At 44.3% G+C, this 17,371-nt stretch overlaps 1 protein-coding gene across 1 annotated transcript in view; it reads right to left on the minus strand.

Annotated features, from left to right (window-relative positions):
• Positions 1-1,940: 1,940 nt before the first annotated feature.
• LOC142591564 (glutathione hydrolase-like YwrD proenzyme) overlaps positions 1,941-17,371 on the minus strand; it is a 69,607-nt gene continuing 54,176 nt past the window's right edge. The window contains exons 6-10 of the mRNA XM_075703876.1: positions 12,870-13,038; positions 11,741-11,903; positions 11,214-11,384; positions 9,235-9,329; positions 1,941-2,181 (exon numbers count right to left, since the gene is read on the minus strand). Of these exons, the coding sequence (XP_075559991.1) occupies positions 1,941-2,181; positions 9,235-9,329; positions 11,214-11,384; positions 11,741-11,903; positions 12,870-13,038 (839 nt within the window). The remainder of the gene's footprint in view (positions 2,182-9,234; positions 9,330-11,213; positions 11,385-11,740; positions 11,904-12,869; positions 13,039-17,371) is intronic.

A 17,371-nucleotide genomic window follows, 5' to 3' on the forward strand; every position in this document is an offset into this window, starting at 1 on the left:
TTGTACGGTAGACCCTTTAAGGCTGTAAGCGATCATCACGCCCGGTGCTGGCTTGCCAACCTCAATGATCCTTCAGGCAGACTAGCCCGTTGGAGCATGCGCTTACAAGAGTACGACATAAAAGTCGTCTACCGACCTGGTAGGAAGCACAGCGACGCTGACTGTTTGTCACGTGCACCACTCCCTACGACTTCATCGGACCCTCACCATGCCTTGCCATTTGTCGGCGTTATTGACGCCATAAAGATGGCTGAGCACCAGTGCGCTGGCTCTGAGTTGCTGCCCCTGATCGAGCACCTTCAAGGAGCTGAAGGTGTTCTACCCCGCTCGCTCGTGCGCGGCTTATCATTGTACTACTTGCACATCAACGTCCTTTACAGGAAAACTGCGGAAGCGGTCCCAATACGTAGCTGCTTGTCGTGCCATCGGTGCTGCGCCAAGACATTTTGCAAGCCTGCCATGATGAGCCAAGCGCGGGACACCTGGGATTCGCAAAAACATTAGCAAAGATACGACAGAAGTATTACTGGCCCCGGCTTTATTCTTCTGTGAAACGGTACGTGAAGACCTGCCGCGATTGTCAGCGCCGCAAGAAACCATCAGTTAAACCGACTGGCTTTCTCCACCCTGTGGACCCTCCTCAAGCACCGTTCCAACAAATAGGAATGGATCCACTTGGGTCATTCCCAGTGACCTCTTCGCACAACAAATGGATTGTCGTCGCAACCGAATACTTAACCCGGTACGCCGAAATCGAAGCTATTCCGCAAGCAAACTCGTATGTAATGGCCAAGTTCGTATGTAATATGTATCTTCGTATGTTCCTATGTAAGTTTGTAATGGTCCTATGTAATGTCCTAGTACGCCACATCGTACTACGACATGGTGCACCGTCTGTTGTCATCACCGACTGCAGTACAGCATTTACAGCCGAACTTATGCAGGGCGTTCTCCGGCTGACGCATTGCTCTCTCCGCAAGAGGACTGGGTATCACCCTCAAACAATGGATTAACGGAATGTGTGAACATAACGCTGGCTGTTATGCTCTCCATGTATATCGACGTAGAGCACAAGACGTGGGACGAGATTTTACTCTATGTGACCTTCGCGTATAACACTGATGTACAGTAGACTACACAGTATACGCCGTTTGACCTTGTGTACGGGCGCCACGTCACGTCCACACTTGACGCCAGGCTACCTATTGCTAATTATAGCCTGACCAGCGAACACGTAGAAGAGTTCGTGCAAAGAGCTGAAGAAGCCCGCCAGCTAGCTCGGCATCGTATCCGGAGCCAACAGCATGCCGACACCCTTCGGTACAGTCAGGGTGGACGCGATGCCCATTACAATACCGACGCCTACGTGTCAGCCTGAACGCCCATCCATCGCCGTGGACTCTCGGAAAAGTTGCTCCGCCGGGATTTTGGTCCCTACAAGGTTACACGTCGCCTCAGTGACGTGACCTGCGAAGTCGTCCTCTGCAGTTCTGACGCCGGTGCGCCCCGTCGTCCTCGCGCTGAAGTTGTTCATGTAGGGCGCAGGAAACCCTACGATGCGGGCACGTGAACGCCGAGATGCACCTGAGGAGCTCCATTTCTTGTCGTCGCTGAAATAATTTTTTCACGCGACGGAGACGGTCGCTTTTCGCATGGGGGGGCAATTGACACAAGTATGTGGGGCTCCTAACGACCGGCTCCATGGAAGACGACGAAGCGCGTAAGCTGCACGCTCTTCTTCTGGCCCGCCATTAAAGAGAAGCGTTTATTGTGTAAGACTCGTCTTCAATCTACGTTACAGTATACATAGTATCGCTACATAGCTTGAATTTTGATAGCAATCAAATGTCCACCGTCATCTTCAGAGGGGTTCCGCCTCATTCGTCCGTGATGATATACTACCGCTGCAACCCTCTGCACCCTTGTATTCTTGAGCTTGTTCAGTAGCCGAGGGCAACGCTGTTGATGCGAGGATCCACGCCGCACCAAATAGAACCATTGGGTATTGACTGCTGGTTTGCTTGTTCCTTGGACCACCAGTTCGTTGCCCGAGCCAGGATGTGGGCGCGACCAGCGCGGTTAAACTGCAGATCCTCCTGTTCGACGTTAAGTGTGTGCCCTCGGCGTCTTAGTGCCATCTGTGCCTCCAGCGGAAAGCTCGGCTCCAAAAATAGTGGATAGCTGCGGTAAAAGAGAGACATTGATTGTTTCCAAGAACGAATATGTTCATAAAAGTGCACATGCATGTTAGGGCAGAATTTCTATGTTAAAGGCTACTAGAAGTAGTTAGTAAATTTAGACGGGAACTCAGCGTCCACTGCAGGAACCAACAAGCAATTGTCGCTGCGATTACTATTAGTATGACTGCGTATTCAGTCGACGCGCCAAGTGATGAAAACTACACGTGGCAGCCTGCCTAGGTTATACCCTCGCGTACAGCACTATCTCCCCATAATTAAACAAGAACAATTACGTTTGCTGCCATTGTGAGCATGGGATACGTACGAGCCTCGAAACATCAAGTTTCAGTCAGGCTAATATACTCCTAATGGGATTTTCTTTTACCTTCGTCATGTTCCTCTCTTCGAGGCGTATTTCCGTCAAACTATTGATTATGCGAGTCTCCTCAAGTAGCCCAGCCCTCTCATCATCACCATAAATTAGGAATTTTGTCAAAAAAAGAGAAGACTCGTCTTCCTCCAAGCTCATCTTTAGATCAATTTCCGCTGCAAAGTATATCATGTGATAAGATAATGACTGTGGCTGCCAATATTGATACACACTTCGTTTGGAAAGGAAATAATTGCCCAAGCCGAATGGCATCTACTGCAGGCTTCTTTCAAGGAAACCAAAACAACCAACAAGCGACTGGAAAACAAGACATTCTTCTCGGGGAGTCTGCTTCAAGACACATTGCCAGGTAAACGCAGTTAATTTACACTATGCCACCAGCACCGCCATCGGAATGCAAAAAAAAATACGTGATTTTCTCAAAAAGTTCACTTGCATCCAGCAAAGCACGCCGATGAACCTGAAGAAACTGGGTGTGTGAACAAAAGTGGCGAGAACCTTTCAACGCACTGCTGAAAAGTCCTCCATATCCTGCTTTCCCCATTCCGCTGAACAGCGCCTACTGAACCGATGTCTCTACTTCAACGCGAGTGTGCCGCAAGACACAGCAAAGATAACCTGTGATGCATTGTAACAATTTCTGACTGGCGTGCTGCCAGGCAGCCTGTCCCTGCCAGTTGGTCTCCCACTGGAACAGTCAGTATACGCTCCGGATTTAGTGGAGTACGTCCTCATCCGCTCACCAGGCGATCCGCCGAACGTGCTCACCGACCGATACTGCATGGCCACAATTTTCATTGACGACGTCGGCAACCAATGGACTTCAGTGAGTCGTACATACCCGGACGAGATGCGTAGCTCCGATGGAGCACGACACCGCAAGCTTCAAATTGCTTACCCCACTGCTTACTTTCCAGGTTACCGTGATTCGTCTCCTAAGTGAATTTCATGGCAATGTTGCTAGTTACGATGTCGTGCCCCTACAACATCAAATGGCAGCACACCATTGGTCTCTGTCGCGAAGCTGTAGCCTTTAAATTTCTGTGCCAGATTTTATTGCTACTTTCTGGTTGATGTGGAACTTAACACCGGCACAGCTGGCGCCAGCAAAGTAGAGTCCATAATAACGTCAAGGAAACAAATAGAAGAACATCAAAAGATATTTATTAATTCTAATCCATAAGAAAGGGGACGCCGAAGACTTGAAAAATTATAGACCGATCAGCTTACAGTCCGTTGTCTACAAAGTATTTACTAAGGTAATCTCAAATAGAATCAGGGACACCTTAGACTTCTGCCAACCAAAGGACCAGGCAGGATTCCGTAAAGGCTACTTAACAATACACTATATTCACACTATCAATCAGGTGACAGAGAAATGTGCGGAACATAACCAACCATTATGTATAGCTTTCATTGATTACGAGAAACCGTTTGATTCAGTCGAAACCTCGGCAGTCATAGAGCCATTACGGAATCAAGGTGTAGGCGAGCCGTAAGTAAAAATACTGAAAGATATCTATAGCGGCTCCACAGCTACCGTAGTCCTACATAAAGAAAGCAACAAAACCCCCTTAAAGAAAGGCGTCAGGCAGGGAGATACGATCTCTCCAATGCTGTTCACAGTGTGTTTACAGGTGGTATTCAGAGACCTGGAGTGGGAAGAATTGGCGATAAGTTAATGGAGAATACGTTAGTGACTTGCGATTCGCTGATGATATTGCCTTGCTTAGTAACTCAGGGGACCGATCGCAATGCATGCTCACTGACCTGGAGAGGCAAAGCAGAAGGGTGGATCTAGAAATTAATCTGCAGAAAACTAAAGTAATGTTTAACAGTCTGGGAACAGAACAGCAATTTACAATAGGTAGCGAGGCGCTGGAAGTGGTAAGGGAATACATCTACTTAGGGCAGGCACTGACCGCGGATCCGGATCATGAGACTGAAATAATCAGAAGAATAAGAATGGGCTGGGGTGCCTTTGGCAGGCACTCTCAAATCATGAACAGCACGTTGCCACTATTCCTCAAGAGAAAAGTATATAACAGCTGTGTCTTACCAGTACTCACGTATGGGGCAGAAACCTGGAGGGTTACGAAAAAGGTTCTGCTTAAATTTAGGACGACGCAATGAGCTATGGAAAGAAGAATGATGAGTTTAGCGTTAAGGGATAAGAAAAGAGCAGATTGGGTGGGGGAACAAATGTGAGTTATTGACATTTTAGTTGAAATCAAGAAAAACGAATGGGGGGGAGAGGGCGTGGGCAGGACACGTAATGAGGAGGGAAGATAACCGATGGTCATTAAGCACGGACGGGATTCCAAGGGAAGGGAAGCGTAGCAGGGGCCGGCAGAAGGTTGGAAGGGCGGATGAGATTAAGAAGTTTGCAGGGGAGACATGGCCACAATTAGTACATGACCAGGGTAGTTGGAGGAGTATGTGAGAGGCACACGCCCTGCAGTGGGTGTAACCATGATGATGATGATGATGATAAAAAGACATTTCGATCCGAACTTGTCGACCTTAAGAGTGCTCAGCTTACCTAAGACAAAGTGCTATGATCAATAAACGACGGCTTAACGTTGCTGAAATCGACACAAACGCATACTTTAATTGAGCTCACCATAAACGATAAGGAGCAAATCAATTGTTAATGTGCATAGAAATAGTCAAAGCTGCTGGTCTCGACGCGAACACGATTGCGCAGAAATAACTTGCTATTTCCTGGTCTTGGCGAGGCAGAAAACTAAATATTCGACGCCTCGGAGAAAAAAAAACGATCTAAAATGACAACAGGAGAGGGAAATATTGAACATACAAATTGTATTGGCAATTACCGTTCAGGCAAAAAGCGACCAAGTGTATCAAAACTAAGTCATTTCAAGGCTAAAGAAAGAATCTTGGCCGGCGGCCGCCAACTAACGTACACTATATTATAAGGAAAAACTTTGTACACGCCAACCGCTATGCATGGTCAAAGGTGCTTAAGTTTATCCACGCCTAGATAGGTCCTTTGAATCTTGCACTTTATCATCTTCGCGTGGGAAAAGAAATTCTTCTGTTACGAAAAAACCGATAGCGTGAAAGAGTGCTCTCACTTTAAAGACTGCAAGCCAATATCCAGAGTTTTTTCCATCCGCACCATTGAAGGAAATAATTGACGCGCTAAAGATACAATCGCCCCGGACTCTGATCCGAGCCATCAAACATGCTTTCTTTCGTGGCATTGCATTCACTAACATTCAAAGTGTTTTACCTAAATGGCATCACCTCTGCTGATATATCGCGGATATGGACGCTATCATTTTTCCCGCTTAAACCAGGCTGAATGAGGACATCAGCAATAGTGAAATTCTATCTTTAGACTTTACGCTATACCGCCATGATAGAATAGGCAGGAGAGGAGGTGGCATCAAAACAACTTGCAATATTCCCACATTTGTCATGAAAACAACGTACAGGAAACATGGGTATGTGAGCATAATTTACCCCAGAAGTGTATCTTTGGATTCTACTACTGATCGCGAGACAGTCAACCACCTTATTGCTATAGATGTCGTGACTCTTTGCGCAACCTAAAATAGACGTTCCCTGACTACCCAATCTCTCTCATTGGAAATTTCAGTTATACACTCAAAATTGGCCTCTTCTAACACTGTCCCAATGCGCCCCATCTAATGAATCTAAACAGTCGCTTGGCTTAGTATTACACTTCAACCCTCACCAGGTCCAAACATATCCCACTAGAGGCTACAATACGCTTGATCTCTTACAGACTACTTGTACCCTGGGGACATATCTAGTATCACGGCTCTACATTGATCTAGTGATCATGGTTTTCTACGTATAATTCTCACAGTAACAAAACAAAAATGTCTCCTACATAGAAACTAATGACTAAGCATAACAAAGGTAATTAATGTCGATAATTATTTACTGGAGCACCTATTAAACAATTTCAGAGCACATATGAAACAGGCAATGTAACCACCAACTGGCCACATTTTTAAAAACGTTATGATAAACCTACAGAATAATTAAACACCTAGAATCCTTAAAAAACCTGACAAAAAAGCAGTTGTTTAGGGATTGCTTGAAAATCTACCTGAACAAGACAAAATTGCCTCTACATATCAACTAGGACAAGAAACTGCCCCAAATCATGGGATCGTTACTGCCAGTAGTCCAAACACTAGGGCAAATATTTGGACGACGCAAAAGCTAGACTTTATCTTCTGATTTACGCGCAATACTGCATACCAACCCTCCGAAATTCTCGAGTATTATTTTGACTGAACCACCAGCAAACCAAATTGTGCGCATTAACAAGGATAACGAGCCCATAAAACCTGTTGAGTGAGCAAAAGCTATTAATTACTTCTTGTTTATCTTCCTTGCCACTTCCGAGTTTGGCTTTGAACCCTTATCAGACTTCTGCTCCGTAGCTATGCCTCATGTTCAGATAGGCGCAGAGGGCTTATCGAAACTAATAGACAGCCTTAAAATAGCATCAGCAGCAGGCTTCCACAACGTTACCAATAGGCTACAAAAATTACCATTTAAATATCGAGTGATAGACTGCGCCTAATAATTAGGAATGCCTGAAAATATCGGTCCTCAACAACGTTTGGAAAATACTTCAAATTGTCCACCTTTTTAAAGCAGGAAACAAATAGGTGCCCAATTACAGAAAAGTTTGTCTGAATTGTATCCCATCCTTGAACAGTATCCTTGAACACATAATTGCTTCCAACCTAATGGCCCATCTCGAATTGATTAACTTCTGCTACCCGCTACAACAATGCTTCTGTATGCAACGGCCCTGCGAAAGTGAAATGGCACAATTTACACATGATTTGCTATTTTATAGGGACAAACTCTTTCAGATTGATGCCATATTTCTGTACTGTGAGACTGCATTCGATCTAGTACCTCACAATCATTTACTTATTGAACTATTTTCCCTTGGTGTCCCTCAGAACCTAATATGATGGATGGAACTTTTTCTGAAAGGTCGAGTTCAATTTACCACTGCTAATGCCATTAACTCTTTATTCGCTCACCTAGCACACGGCGTTCCTCAAGGTACAGGTTTAGCACCACTGCTATTTTTAATGTATATCAATGATCTTTCCGCTAACATAAAACCAACATTTGGGCTTTTCGCCGGTGGCTGCCTTATTTATAACCCTATTCAGAACTCAGATGATATCACTACTCTGGGACATGATTAAGATAATGTCACTGCTTGATGTAACCAATGGCGCATGCCCTTAAACTTGTGGAAATGCAAAGTGATATCGTTTTCACGCCAACACACTTCAATAAAATACACTTACCACATTATTTCGTGCCATATCAGCTCGGCTGAAGCCTATAAGTGCCCAATCTGCATTTCGCTCCATCACTATCATTCGTGTCTCACATAGAAACCATGCGTTCTGAGGCATCTCGCATTCTTCGGCACCTACGTGGCTATCTTAAATCCGCATCCGCAGACATAAAGAAAGTGGCATACCTACATATACGTGCGGCCAAAGCTTAAGTACACATCATCAATATGGCATCCACCACAATCATATCTCGTGAATGAAGCAGAAGAAGTACTAATTCATGCCGCACGTTTTATAACAGATCTGTATTCTCCGTACATCAGTAAAACTGATATAAAACAGTACGTAGTGCTTCCCGCATTACGACCCCGTCGTATAATCACTCGAATTTTCAGGTTTCACTTCTCGTTTGGTCAGTTGCGTACAAAGGATGCAATACCCAACGCACCACTCAGATCATCCTTGACATTAGCCCACACAAGTCTCGACGCACGCATAAGGGGCTGAAGATTTCCAATCAACAATTCATTCTTTTCGCATACAATACCCTCGTAGAAAACGCTCCTTAAAAGCGTAGGTTCATGCTCAGACGGAAGAAAGTTTGGTGAAGAATTTCCATGTCGCCTGATTTTCGAAGCACTACAACCTGCACAGCGCGTTGTTACCATGCTTTCGTGCTACTTACGCTACTTTGATTTGCTTTATTTCTTTTGGTAATTTTGACAGCAGTCATTTTTAATTGTATGCTATTAATAAACTAAATGTACCCTCCAACATGCAATGGTTTTAGGCCCTTAAAGTTAAATAAATGAAATGAAATAAACTTAGGTGACCAGAGGTGTGACCGTAAATGCATTATCTGATCACCATGATAAGAGAGGCCATTGTATAGACTGCGACTTCGTGTACATTATACCAACGGACACGCAATTACCTTCGCGATTACTGTTATATCACTGCATATACAGACGGCTTGCTAATTGTTAAAGAGGACCAGGTTCATCTGCCTGAAATCTATGAAACAGCACGGCGCAAATCGCATCCATACTTAAACAACAGCTATTGCCTTTGCGGTCATTGGGAATATGGGACTCGTGCGTGCCTCTAATCTTAATCTTTTTGTGTTTTATATTCTTGGCGAGTTTTGGTTTCAATTTCATCATGTCATCCCCAGGAAGGACAGGTTTTCGTCGAACTCTTGATTATGTATGTAGTAGGATCGTGTTTCCGTGGCAGTTTCAGCCCGCAAGACGTGAGCTATGTTCTTCTCAGAAAAAAAAAAACTCGCAGTATATTTCCGACATAAAGAATGGCTAAACTTAATTCTTACTCTGGGTGTATCCTGAGGCTAGACCCAATTAGAAAGCGTGGTTTGGATAATGACTGTTGTGGGTCTAGACCAAGCTCGACCATGTTGAGAAGCACCTGTAATGAGATCAGTGAAAAGAACATTTTCTTAAATATGGTAGTAGGTGAATTCAGTTAGACCATTTAACAATAATAGCTAATATTTTTGCGAACGATTCTTCAACGGCTTAGGAACATTTCATGCGATGGCGGTGGCACCTCACCTCTATCGAACAATGGCACACGTAAACCTAAACGCTGCATAGAAATAAAAGCTGAGAAACTGCGGGAGATTCAGTGGAAACGCGAACAAAATAGGTCTTGTGTTCAGACTCCAGCTGCCCTTTCCTAGCCTTGTTAAGTATGCCAAACTCGTCATAGGCGATCTATATTACAATGTCCAACATTGAGACGTGTGGCAGTCAAAGGTTATCAGCCGCAAACACTGTAACTGAGGTTTTTTAGCGCACGAGAAGGGACGAAAGACAGTGACGAGACGAGGACACAGCGCTAGGACACAGCGCTGTGTCCTCGTCTCGTCACTGTCTTTCGTCCCTTCTCGTGCGCTAAAAAACCTCAGTTATGGAATACCAACACGCCCTAACCTACGCTCTTTCGGAAACACTGGTTGCTTCCTTCACTTTTCGTATGCACGAGGAGCGATCAATTATATCAACTTATTTCAATTCGAATATTGGCATACACAATAAATAGAATCATATACCGCCATTTTATAGGAATGGAAATTTCAATTTTCCAGCACAAGTGTATAAAAATCAGCAAATTAGAAACTATAACAATTATTCAAACGTTTAACCACAAAGCGGTATCAATCGTTTTATATTTTAAATAGAAGAATATGGCGCATTTTATTTAGAGTTTAAATATAGGTGATCGTTAGCACATGCTGTAAAAAGTCAGCGCACACTGTTGTGTGTCCATTTTATTTCTATTTGCAAAACTGGCTTGCGGCTGTTGAATATTCTGTTCACGCATAATGTATAGGCATAGGTAATGCCTAGTTTGCAATTTTTTCTTCACATACTCTCGTTGAAGAAGAGCGAGCTAACAACGTTTAGCTATGACAGTAAGGAGTACAGGGATGAAATTACGTGCTGCAGGAGCTTCTTTTCTTATGAATGAATGAAAAAAAGATATTAGAAACGGCATTGCTTTACTATCTAGTGCCGAATGAGCTAAAATCGAGCTCTGTAATTTTCTTCTTCTAAGCTGTACTGCACATTTATGCATTGGTAGCTGTCTGCAATTTTCATTGCTTTTATAATTTTAGACAAAGAGGAGCATTACACTAAATAAGTTTTGCATTTATATATTTACCACTGAATTTAATACATTCAAGTTGACATGACTCAATTGCTAATATCACCGTAACATTTCGTGTTGTTTACTTTCTTCGTTCTCCTTTTCAAATTGTCATACCTAATATCTTCTTAAATTGAATTTTCTAGAGAACCTTGGCCCACTATGTGAGCAACGCATGATCGTTATTTACGTTTCTTTCTTCCCCGATAGCCTTACTATTATAACAGCACATGGCGCTCCCCCTCCCCTCTTATCACTATAAAAACTCATTTCTCCTTTTGAACACTGCCACACCAATCCGTTGAATTAATCGTTTGTATATTGCTGCCGTTCTTCGCTCCTGATAAAAATCTGCGCTACTAAGCACTGGCTAATAAATCAAGTCGCCCTCAAATATACGAGGGTGCTTTTCAATACATTGACTTCGGGTTGAGGTGACCATCGTTCGCTCAAAGATTATTATACGTTCCTAACCACGAATTCAGGAAATTATAAAAGAACTTGACTACCCCTAACAAAAGCTACATAAATACATTTGTTTATTTATAAAATTTACTTTTGCGAAGTGGGATTTATAAGCCCAACATAAATTGCATTGTATGTCTGATGTGTGGTTTAGGGTATCACTTACGAACTTACCTGGGCGAGGACGCTTGTCTGTATGAGTCCACCCATAGTGCCCATCGTGCATAGCCAGTCTCGCGAGCGAGCATCGGTCACCACAACCGGCATGAGTGTGTGGTAGGGCTTTTTTCGGGGCCCATAACAATTCGGGTGCCCGTAAACTCGGTTGAATCCGCCTCCCCGCCTCTGTAAGAAAGACCGCATGAATAACGCTCGAATAAGGATATTTTCACAGATAGGGAATGTTCAGTGGTTTAACTACTTCCATTATGAATGAAGCTGTCGGCAAGGACAGCGCGCTTTCGAAGTGCACGTGCGAATAAGAAAGCTGGTGCAATTGAATGCGACTGCGCCGCGTTAATGATATTTTTTCTCGCTACCCCAACAAAAAGTACTTCAATGTCATCTCAGTGGAACTGAAGAGTAAAACATTTGCCATGTTTCAAATAATCGCTAGCCTGCCAGCATAAAACGGACACTGCGACTTGCATCGAAAGGACACCTTCGATGTATGTTCTCCAATCATCATATTTCTCCCCTACCTGAACGGCAAATCCGTGTTCTTCGACGACAGCACATCCAAAACTGACTGAGATGCTTCCGATCAATCCACACACGTTTCCGGCTTCGTCAGCAGCCGCCACAAATGTGGTACCTGAATGTTTGAGTGGAAGTGCAGCTTCCGGATAAACAGTTTCCGTTCTTCTGCGAGTAGAAATATATCATTCCGCATTGCTCTTGAGGCAAATACTGAACGGCAATTGATCCTGTACATGCTATTTTGGCAGCGTTAGTGGAAGTATATGCACACAGAATGATCGTGTAGCTGAGTAATATAGGTTAACAAAAGTGAAACTGCTTGCACAAAGATACACAAATTGCCACTTCTAGCTAATCGCACAGTATCTGCCAGTTTCTCTAAGTTCAAGTATAAGAAATCAACTTGTTACACCGTAACAATCTTATCTTTAATGATTTGGTATTGGTGAACTATGTCTATGTTTCTAGTCACACTGCGACACTTTTTTTTTGCAAGCAAATTAAAAAAATTTGGCGAACAAGCTGATATCATTTAAAACAGCACTCTAGCATTGGCAGGCCGCGCACTCAGAAAAACACATTGGTATCTAGGCCTTGAGGAGGCTGCCTTATCGAGCATGGATTATAAAAAATTTGATGCATATGAGTGAAGATGCTTCATGAAAGACTACGAATATACTTCATTCGCAACTGTTGCTTGCATAGCTCAGGCACAATTCCTGTAAAAATTTGTGTCACTCGGCGTGTCCCGAGACTTCGGAATGCGGGTATGAAAAGCAAGCGCGTCGCAGGAATGTGAAACAACATAATGATCATGTGTTGGGGCCATGGGAAACATGAACCTCAGTCCGTAGCCCACAATTTGAGTTAACCCCGTTCCTCAGTGAGGGAGGGAAAATTTTTATTAAATTATGTACCTCTGGAGTAAAGGATTAACAAAACAAGTCTCGTTCTAGAAATTGTTACTAAAGCAATTGTTCTAGCATTACTGTCCGAATTTAAGAAGTGTCACAAAGACGCTTCTTTGTTGCAATTACTTTCTTTTTGGTGTTAGTTGTCAGAGCGTGTTACATCCCTAGCACATGCAGCTTCGCAATTGTGGCCGTTTTCTATGTCTTCAAGCATTTGTACCTGTCTAATTTCACCATTGTCGCAATGTTACGTTCGCGCTGATGTGAGAGCATCACCTCCAGTGAGCCACCAGTACGAGGGTCCCCTATGTATCGTAAACCATCGGCGATGGCGTGGCGAAGTGCTTCAACCACAAGGTGTTCGAACTGACCAGGGATGTGCTTCGTCTCTGCAAGAAGAATAAGGCAGTATGAGCAGCCTTTATTTGGCTCATTAAGGAAGGAGGGAAAAGTACTAAACTGAAGGGCATGCAGCCCTACTACGTGTTCTTCGTTTGCACCTTCGTTGAGGCTATACGGTTCGGTTAGTATACGGCTAGTGATTATGGGATTGATCACTTACGATGACTTCTTAACTTTCTGAGTTTATGAGTTGCCGCTTGAACATAGCCAATGGAAAAAAGAATCTGGTAGGTTCTACCGCGGGCGCAGCCACAATATGATACATGCAACGTCTTGTGCGTACTGCAGAAGAAGAATGGGCAATAGGTTACAAAAATGGCGTACCTAAAAATAAAGTTGGATTTATTCACGCTTAACAAGACACACCTGCTTGATTTGTGTTAAAGTTTGTGCGATTTTACTATTAAATTCTGCAGTCGTGCACGCTCCCTCTAGGTATTTGGCGTTGTCCTTTTGAAGAGGATGAAAATAAGCCCTCAGCTGGGGGCACCCGAAATTTCCCTGACCTCCTGTAGTCCACCGCGGTCGAAGGTGGATTGAGCTTCTGAGATTGTTCAATTTCCTGCACTTGCGCTACCTATAGATACGGACAATTTTCGATGGTCGACGGAGTTGGCTATACCACTGCTTTGCTGGCCGAAGTTTCGCAGGAAATTCATTGATCCTAAATATATAACCCTGAGGCGACAAATTCCAGAAAGTGTAAAATTTCTGCAACAACTTGCACACTTCCAGACCCTATAACTCCTGATGAGCACCGGTTCAAGCTTAATAACTTATTGCCTCTGTGATCATAGCCAGCTCGCTCCATCGCATCCACTTCCAGTGGGATCGACAAGATTGCTGCGAATCTGTGTGTCTCAGCAGCATGCGCTAGGCTAAATTTAGCCCAGATTTTTTTGGGATCATTATGATGATATATTTCATTAATTACTTTTGTATTATGGTACAGATTTTCCTTTCTAATTACTTTATTCACATTTCTATAAATATTCATTGTCTGTTTTGTTTTTATTCAATTTGCATTCAATTAACTTCCTCTAATTCCCTCATTTTCTTTCTTATGGCTGCTTGTTGTCTATTTACTCTGCCAAGTACCCTGTACTTGGTTGCCAAATTGCTCGACCTCCATTGTGTCTCCACGCGTTTCAGGCACAGATACTTGTACACTTTAGTAGTCAATTTATTTTGATTGATGTTACTATGTGTTTCTTCAATACTAATTTTACTCCGCGCTTCTGTGAGTTCAAAAGATGCCCAACAAAAGACATCCTGCGCACTATCTCATTTATGGTTTTACCGTGGGCTTCCAAAGCCATCCTGGTGTACCTATTCTTGGTTAACTGTAACCTTGACAAGAGATCTCATTTTAATCGCCTAATGACATATTCAAACGTGAGCATTGGCATGTTTACTGCTTTCCTGATCGCACGAACCACGTGGTATTTCTTGTGGGCGCAATGTGTCACATGTTCTATTATCCTTACATTCAGTCTCCCATATATATTCAAATTATCTTGGCATATGCTTCAGTATGACTTTCCTTCGTTGATGTATACGCCGAGCCAATTACATTGCATGACTTTGAGTATGACTTGCTGTTGGACTGAAACCAAGCACCTACTCTTCTCTTCAATGGAGAACATAGGTGCTGATCTGTTTTTGTTGAACATAAGGCCTAGATTGGTTTCTGTGTTGCCAGACATATTTTCAAGTGTCTGTAGATCTCTTCCATTTTTCGCTAGCAGCTCTATGTAGTTTCCATACTTCATTCCGGTTACTGTCTACTGTATGATTTGCCCATTACGCATATAGAATAAATCAAACGCTATTTCACGGTTTTCTAGTCATCTTTCTATACCTTTGATACAAAGCTTGAACAACGGACCGAGGACAGCCTTGCTTCAGTACTCGGTGAAATTTCACCACGTAAATAAATTTTTGGCCTTTCCGTAGAATGTGATATGCAAAGTAGGAGATATAGGGAGTGAACCACATATATCTTCCTCAAAAGCTGCAAAAAACCACTATCTATGTCTTTGCAGTTAAGAATATCGCATAAAACTTCCCTGTCTCCATTATCGTAGGCTCATTTCATACATCTACAAATGCTTTACATAAAAGTCTATTCTGATCTACTGAAATCTCTATGCGCAGCGTTGGTACAAATTTAAAATCCTCTAAGCATATGGGTGGTCTGAACCGATTCCGTAGTTCCCCCAGTAAATAATTTTTCTCCATCCACCTCGCAAGTTCTACTTTGTGGCTTTCATTGCCATTCTATATATCACCGACGTTGCTGTACCGGACTGTACGAGGTCGTCTTATCCCCGATGCCCTTGCAGATGAGTTTAATGCTGTCGGACCATACAACCGTAATTTCATTCGTCTTAATTACGTGCTCTTAGGCGCTGGTAAGCAGGACCTTGTTATTTCGACCGAGCTTTTTGATAAGCTAGAACGGAATTTGATCGTGTCAAGTGACTGTGTTTTAAGGATTATTTTCTGCTGTTTAATTCGAGAAAAATTTTTCTGGGCTCAATTTTGATTTTCCGGGCTTTTATCTTGTTTCCACGTATTTCAGAAACCCGGTTATGTTGCCATCTTCATCCCTTATAGCTGATTGTGAATTTTTAGTGGGAGTTCCGAGTGCTTCTACATTGCTGCAGAATCTTCTGTGTTTGCCTGTGATGAGTGGACGACGAAGAAGAACAAGTCTGCGCGGTGGTGCGTGCCGGACGGCACGCGAGGAGAGCGCCCACTGTCGTTCAGAATTGGACGGGTCGGCCGAACGCTCACCGGACGGCGATGACCTGGTGGGACCTGATCCAGAAGCGATTGAGTCGTCTACGGGTCCGTGTCGATCTCACAGTCGGGCAGCCCAAGCACGAGCCACAAATGCTCCGCTCGGGCATCCATCCGAGACTCCTGGGGACCTGGCAACGACTCCGGCCGCTAACGGCCCGCACTGGTGGCCGTGCCTGAAGTACAGTCTGACAGTCGCCGCCGAAACAGAACGATGCTGCAGGTCACGGGGCTGCCAGCACTGCTTGCGGTCATGTTACGCTGGCAGGAGCCAGCAGGGTTTACCGCTGACGGACCTGCCACGTTCCTCGAGCCCAGAGCGATGAGCGTCTTCTTCGCCCTCTTTCCCGGGGCCGGCGCGTGGCAGCTTCACTAGACGACACGGCTGCGGGCATTCGTAGAACGCTGCGGACACTGCCATGGGATTGCGTGTGTGTTAGACACCCATCGGGTGAGAGCGGACACTTCACGACAGTGAACTTTGCGGCGTAGACACGGACTACTAGAATACACCCACGAAGCGTGTTCTAGACTTGTTCAAGTGCTGTATGTTATCGTTTGTTTTGTGAACATGTATATGTTCCGCGAATCCTTGCATAAAAGGGATATATACAATGTCAGCTCTCCGCGCCTTTCCCGCTATGTGCTGAGCCTTGGGCCCACGAAGCCGCGTGTCTATAACATTTGGCGAGCTTGTCAGGATTGGCTTTAACGACCCACAATGAACTCGAACGCAGGAATAGGAGACATGGAAACCGAGAAGCTATAGAACCTCGGTCGCGAACTTAGTCTCAGAGATAAAGAGTTGAGACAATGGATAGAGGAGGTATGCGCAATATTGCGCAATGAACAAGAGCAGTACCGCACAGCTGCGCGAGAGATGACAGAGCAGCAGCTGAGACTGCTAGAGCAAGAGCAAAAGATTCTTCAGCTGAAGCTTAGGCTACACGACAAGAGCGGTAGTTAATATGCCGCCATTCAGTTATCTACTGCTAGCACAGGTTCAAAAACGTACTCCGTCCACCCTCGAAACGAGGAGTAGTGCACACTAGTGATCACGAACGCCTGATTTAAAGCACTCGTTACATACCAGAACGCGTGCAAAGCCGTGAGCTCTACCTTAAACAGACATGGGGAAAACTCGAGAATGCACTGACAGTCAAGATACACGTTTCTGTAGGAACGAGGATTGTCCAGTCGACCAAATGAATATTTGGATTGGGCATGCGTAACTGGTGCCTCCGTGCTCGAAAGCATCTCAGATATGTGCATGCAAAGAGCCGCAGCATTCACAAGTGTAGGTGGTCAAGAGGCATTACCGGAAACAACGGCCTTCCGTTATCGTCAGCGGATACAAGGCATACAAGAAAAACGCGAAATATGGATCTCATACTCTTGAACCATAGGTGGCGAAGTGCAATTCCTGAACGTAGCAGCTGTACAACAATGTGGTATCGCCGATTACCTGGCACCAGCTCAGTGGAGCTGTTGGCGACCGTCCTGTTCGCCGTCATC

Source organism: Dermacentor variabilis, chromosome 8 (genome assembly GCF_050947875.1).
Source record: "Dermacentor variabilis isolate Ectoservices chromosome 8, ASM5094787v1, whole genome shotgun sequence".
NCBI classification, from domain to species: domain Eukaryota; kingdom Metazoa; phylum Arthropoda; class Arachnida; order Ixodida; family Ixodidae; genus Dermacentor; species Dermacentor variabilis.